The sequence below is a fragment of the Mizuhopecten yessoensis genome, unplaced genomic scaffold, assembly GCF_002113885.1.
Source record: "Mizuhopecten yessoensis strain PY_sf001 unplaced genomic scaffold, ASM211388v2 scaffold3051, whole genome shotgun sequence".
Classification (NCBI taxonomy): Eukaryota; Metazoa; Mollusca; class Bivalvia; order Pectinida; family Pectinidae; genus Mizuhopecten; species Mizuhopecten yessoensis.
Window position 1 is genome coordinate 244,100 of NW_018404851.1, and position 6,260 is coordinate 250,359.

The following is a 6,260-nucleotide window of genomic DNA, read 5'->3' on the forward strand; positions in this document are numbered from 1 at the left end:
AAAAAACTATGAAGCTAAAGCTATGGCAGCTTTTGAGAAAAAAATGCAAATCAAAACAAAAAAAGCTGGATTTTTCATATATGTACAAAAACCATTCTTGGGTGCAACACCTGATGCTATCATTGACCACAACTATATTGTGGAAGTGAAATGTCCATACAATGGTCGCAATGAAAAAATCAAACCTGGGAAAAATTTTGGTTTCTTGATGTACAATGAACAGGGGAAAATTGTCTTGAAAAACAACAGTAATTACTTTTACCAAGTTCAAGGTCAGCTTTTTATTACAAAAAGACAATTTTGCTTTTTTGTTGTATACACTTTTTGTGACTTGTTTGTGCAGAAGATAGAACTTGAACATGATTATTGTTACAATTCAATGATTCCAAAATTAGAATTGTTCTATTCCAAATACTTCAGACCTTTCATTGCATCAACTCTTTGAACTTGGTATGTATATTGTAGCCATGTACACACACAGGATAAGTTGTGATAACATCATATCTGAGCTGTAGTATACAGAATCATGCATATTTGTCAACAATACAGTTTCTAAAATTTGAGATTGCAAAGCATACAAAAACAATACGTGATCCCAACTGCAACTTACTTTGAGGCAGTTCTTTTTTCAAAATTTTGAAGCCTTTACTTAAACCAATGATACGCTCAATATGTATACGCTTTGATGCTACTCTTCTGTCATGAACAACTTCCTCAGGATCTAGCTGTGATTTTCCTTTCAGCATTGTTGGTGTATTTACATATACATCATTAGTAGCAAAGAGGTCCTGAACCATTATCCCACGATCAGCCATTATACTGTCACCTTTATCAAACACACTTTCGTTTAGTAATGAAGAATTTTCAATAATTTGCCTGTCACTTGCAGACCCGCCATAAGCGTCAGATACAAAGCTTACAACACCTCTTGGTGTACAACCTATCATTGCTTTGAGCGTATTTTTATGCTTGTATGACGACCAAGTTGCACTCTGTGCATTAACATCTGATGGTTTTTGAATTGGTAATTCAGTGGCATCTAAAATTACTCTAGTGTTTGGAAATTTCCTATGAAAATCTGAAGGCATATATTCTTTAATAATTTCCTTTGAAGGCCAAATGTCTAACTCTTTAAGTTGAAAATATAAAAAATTGATCCAGGTAACAACTATTCTTGATACTGTGGATTCAGATACTTTGAAAAACAAGGACAATTCAACATCCTCTTTTGCTTGACGAAGTTTCATGAGGACCATAAACAACTGGTCTCTAGGATCTAACAAGGAACCTTGGTGACAGAGCTCATTGACACAGGGACCAAGACATTGATAAAATAGCATAAACTGAGCAAAATCAACAAAACCTGTATAATAGTTCATCATTTTAGCATTACTACGAAAAAAATCAACCGAAAACATTCCAAGTGAATTGATTTCATATTGTGTACTCTGAGTATACGTAGATGTTAAACATGTAGAAAAAGTATCGGCCCTGGATATTTCAGATGATTCAATAACCACCTCGCTTTGAACATGATCTGGTGGTTGACTGTCTTGTTCAGGCTGTAGGGCAGATCTGTTTTCCCTCGTTTTCAGTCGCTTTTGTCTTGGACTCTCCTCCATACTGGTATCTTTAAATGGAAAAAACTGATGGCACAGCATCTGCTTTTAGTCTGCTACGTTCACCTGCATATTGAGTTATAAATCATGTACAGTAATATATTATGTATTTTATATTATATTTGTAACAAGGCAAAGTATTGCAAGGCAATCCATAGCCCCCCACCAGTAAGGATTTCTATATTTAACAAACAGTACAAAGCATAGGTCACAGTGAGGTCACAGTGACCTTCTTCTTGCACTCTGCCATCCCAAGATGTCCTTGTACACCAAACCTGGCTACTCTAGGTGAAATAATATAGAAGATATGCCCGGGACAAACATTTTCATAAGTAAAGGTCAAAGGTCACGTCATAGGTCACAGTGACATTCTTCTTGTACTCTGCATCCCCATCCCAAGATGTCCTTGTACACCAAATCTGCTTACCACAGGTGAAATAGTATTATTTTTTATTGCCGGTTAACTTGTAGCTGAAGTTATTTAACAATTTCTAGCTATTCTATAGCTTTAAAACAGTTACGGTTCAAGAAATAGTAAGAAATCTCATGAAATACGTTTTAAAGTAAAGAAAATACCTGATAATCGTTGCTTATCGCCCTCAAAGCCTGGTGTCCTATCAACTACCGTTAGTGTGACGTCATAACCGAGTATAAGAGTTACTTCCCTTCTACCGTAATTGATTTTGGTCTATTTTTTTCATACAATAAAAACATTACAGAGAAAAAAAAACATTAAAAAGTGTTATTTTTCCTTACAAATTAAGTATTTTATCTTCTGAAATGAATTAAATGATTAATTTATCGATATTTTAACGTAAAAATAGACATTTTTCGTCAAACTTTCATGCTGAACGAGCCGATACGCACGATGGGATGACCGTTTTACGTGTAGGAAGTGTTCGTGTTGGTGCTCTGGAAGGTGTTGTAGCATGTGGTGTTGCGTCCTTTGTTTGAACTGGAAAAATATAGTTAATACGCAGACAATTCACAATAATACATTAGCTAACGGTATAATAAAACAGTAAGATAAGTGATTCCATAATCTTTTCGGACAATATCCTTACAGGGTAGTGTAGATTATGTGCGTGTCTTTGTCTGTACATGCGTTGTCTGTGCTGTTTCTTGAAGCGGTCCCTGTTGTTACCGATTGTCTGTCGTTCTCTTTTGCTTTTGTTGTTTTCTTTATGTTGCTGTACCTGTGCAGGCGTTGGCGGAGGTGACTGGATGGTTAGTATAAGCTTGTCAAAGTCGTACAAGAAGCTTAAAATGACGTCACGATCGTCGAATGTGACGTCACCATCATCAATCGATATCTTCCCTTGTTTATAACTTTTACCTTCTGATTTAAGGTTTTCTCTTTCTCGGCGACGCTGTTTCCTTGTTGTTGTTTTTTTCTCTTTTCTTTTCTCCTCTTTTTCTGGTCTTTTAAACCATACATTTTCATTTTCCTTGATAATCTTATGCATAAAACATATTTACAAACAATAAATAGTTACAACATACGCTATTTACAATATATAAAATTCACGGCATATTTACAATGTTTTCTAGTTTGGTAGTAAATCGAGATGACCTTTTTTTCGTGTAGGAAGTGAGTGTGTCGGTGCTCTGTAAGGTGTTGTAGCAGGTGGTGTTGCGTCCTTGTCTGAACTGAAAAGTGTTATTTTTATTTTATTCCAGTACTACGTCGCTCTTACAACACATGGTGTAGTATTGTAAAACGGTAAGCCTATGTAATGTATTTTTTTAATGCTTTTTTAAATAAAAATTGTCCTTTAGTTTAATTTAGTGTTGTTTTGTCATTCATAAAACGATAAATGTGAAATGAAATTGATTTGAATGGTTATTAGAAGATAAAAAGCAACATAAAACAGAATTGTTTTCATTTTTTAAAGGTTTAAAGTCTTCTCAATGCCCGCATGCTATCTTAACGACGCACGACTCAATGTAAAAGCTCCGTATACGAACGTTTCCTACATTTATCGGGAAATCAATGTTAATTTCACATAACCCTTTGGTATTTTTAAACCAAAGAATCGCTTTTGATATAAAAACATGTTGATTCAGTATTGTTTTTGGTCAACATTTGTGCATATTTTGTCCTCTTTTTGTCATCAATATGACATGATTCGTCGTGTTATGTAAAAAATAGTATGTACTTTCACTTTTAAACTCTCTTTCACATTGTGGAAGAAACGAACTCTGACTGAAGCGAAACCAATACATAACATTAGGTAAAAAAACTTCTGTTTTCATTGGATTGTCAAGCAGCAGAAGTCGTTCGCCGAATTTTACAACTGTAAATCCAGCGGAAGCTTATGAAAGGAATATAAAAAGGTTGTATTTTGAGACTAAACTTATTCAAAACATAAAAATACGAAATAATCGTTTTTGATGTAAAAATATGCAGATACTGCTAATTCTGCATTGTATTTGGACCGGTTTTTTTGTCATCATTTGTCCACATTTGTCCACTATTTGTCCATTAGTTGTCCACTATTTGTCCACTATTTGTCCACCTGTGTGCATATTTGTCCATATTTGTCCAATATTTGTCCATATTTATCCATATTAGTTCACTAGTTGTCCACTATTTGTCCATATTTGTCCACTATTTGTCCACTAGTCGTCCACTATTTGTCCATATTTATACACCTATTGGAAACTGGGGGAGATAATTCAGTCGTTAACACTAAAATTGATAACGTTACACGCAAAAACCCCCACATGATGTATACATGTAGATATGGGGCCGTAGGTTAAGGGGGGGTTGCNACTGACTTTACATAAACCAATCACCTAATCGATCAACGTCACTGAATTCACCACACATAATATACGCTGGTGAACGGATATGGGACAGCGATCAGCAAGTGGTTATGTAAGATGTGTGGGTGATGTTGCTGAAGCAAGGGGAATTCCCCAACACAACTGGAAGTTTCGAGTAGTGAAGGAGAGTTGGACACTTAAGGAGTACTTGTAAACACTTAGAAACGTGAGGATAAACAAACTTAGTCCGATTTCGTCAAACGATGGCAAAGTGATCAGCACTCAACTCAACAAAAACTCCTTTTGTTTAAAATAAGCTCATATTTGTTGACTGTTAACCTCTGAACGTTTGCCGAGCAAAGTTCCGTTAGTCAGCTATTGTTTATTAGTAAACTATTAACCCCAGGTTTTATTGTGAAGTGGATACATACATGTAGCGAGATAACTCTATCTAGTCAGTGACATGATAATATAGCTTTAATATAGTGGCCATACGTTGTACTGATATATATATTTGGTGGCATGAAAATACATCTATATTGCTGTAACATGTGAAGTTACAGGCATGACATTGCATCATAGAGTTAGTGACTTGACGTGGCAGCATAATGTAAGTGGCAAGAAATTGCATCATAATGTTATTGGCATAACATTGCAGCATAAAGTAACTAGTGACATGACGTTTTCGTGATAAGCTAAATAAGTGGCATGACATTACTACACTATGAAGAGTGGCATGACGTTGTTGTTATGTAACAACATAATGAAAGACAATGAAATTATTTGGTGTAATCTGTAAAGTTAATAGCATGACATTGCTGTTATATGTATAAAGCTATTGACATGAAATTGTAGCACAATGTAAGTGGCTTACATTGCAGTGTAACAAATGTACATAGAGTTAATGTAACGTTAGTGAAATAACATTGCTGTAATACATAAAGTTATTGACATAACATTGCTGTAATTTGTAAAATTACTGACATTGCTGTAATTTGTAAAATAACTGACATTGCTGTAGGAATGCGTACAGTTATTGACGTGACATTGCTGTCATTTGTAAAATTACTAACATTGCTGTAATACATACAGTTATTGACGTGACATTCCTGTTATTCGTGAAATTACTGACATTTCTGTACTACATACAGTTATTGACGTGACATTGCTGTAATTTGTAGAGTTGCTGACATGAAACTGAAGCATGAAGTTAGTGGCATGAAATTTCAGTCAACAAATTTAGTAGCATGAAATTAAATACCACTAGATTTGGTCAAGATCAATACACGGGATTTCCAACAAGAAAATGTTCAAAGTTATGTTCTCGGACTGACGATCGCTTTTATACGTTTCTCTTCGCTTCCCTTCTCTGGCAGAAATAATTTAGAAATTTTAAAATTTTGATCATTTGACTCCTGTGACCTCGAATAAAGGTCAACGCTTTTTTTTGGTTGTTTTTTCTTGGAGCAAAGCATACATTTCATGAATGTGCCAAATATCATCTCTCTATGTGTCATTGCTATGGAGCAGAAGAGTTTTTAGTGCAATATTTCAAATGAACAATTTCAAAGAGGCATATCTTCATCATTTTTGATGCTACAATGTATGACCTTGAAGCTTTGGAAGTACCTTTATTAGAACATGCTCTTAAAGATGTGATAAAAGTTTATCTTGTTTTGAGATTTTCATTTTGACCTATATTTGACCGCATAGCGAGACCTTGAACTTGACATATTCTCTGATATCATGTCATTGGAAAAAGATAGTCCCCCGACAAGATCTACACGAACCATTATACGTTCAAGCAAAGCAATAAAACGAACCTGTTTGAAGTTGTGATCGTTCGAAAAAGGGGGGGGGGGGGGGGGGGGG

General features: G+C 35.1%; 1 protein-coding gene across 1 annotated transcript; it reads right to left on the reverse strand.

Moving 5' to 3' along the window:
- Nucleotides 1-19: 19 nt before the first annotated feature.
- On the reverse strand, nucleotides 20-2,993 carry LOC110446917. The gene is made up of 2 exons (XM_021492259.1): nucleotides 2,684-2,993; nucleotides 20-1,685 (listed from the first exon to the last, which is right to left on the reverse strand). Exon 2 carries the CDS (start codon nucleotides 1,659-1,661, stop codon nucleotides 525-527), a length of 1,137 nt encoding a protein of 378 aa, XP_021347934.1. The 5' UTR covers nucleotides 1,662-1,685; nucleotides 2,684-2,993; the 3' UTR covers nucleotides 20-524.
- Between the last annotated feature and the right edge of the window lie 3,267 nt (nucleotides 2,994-6,260).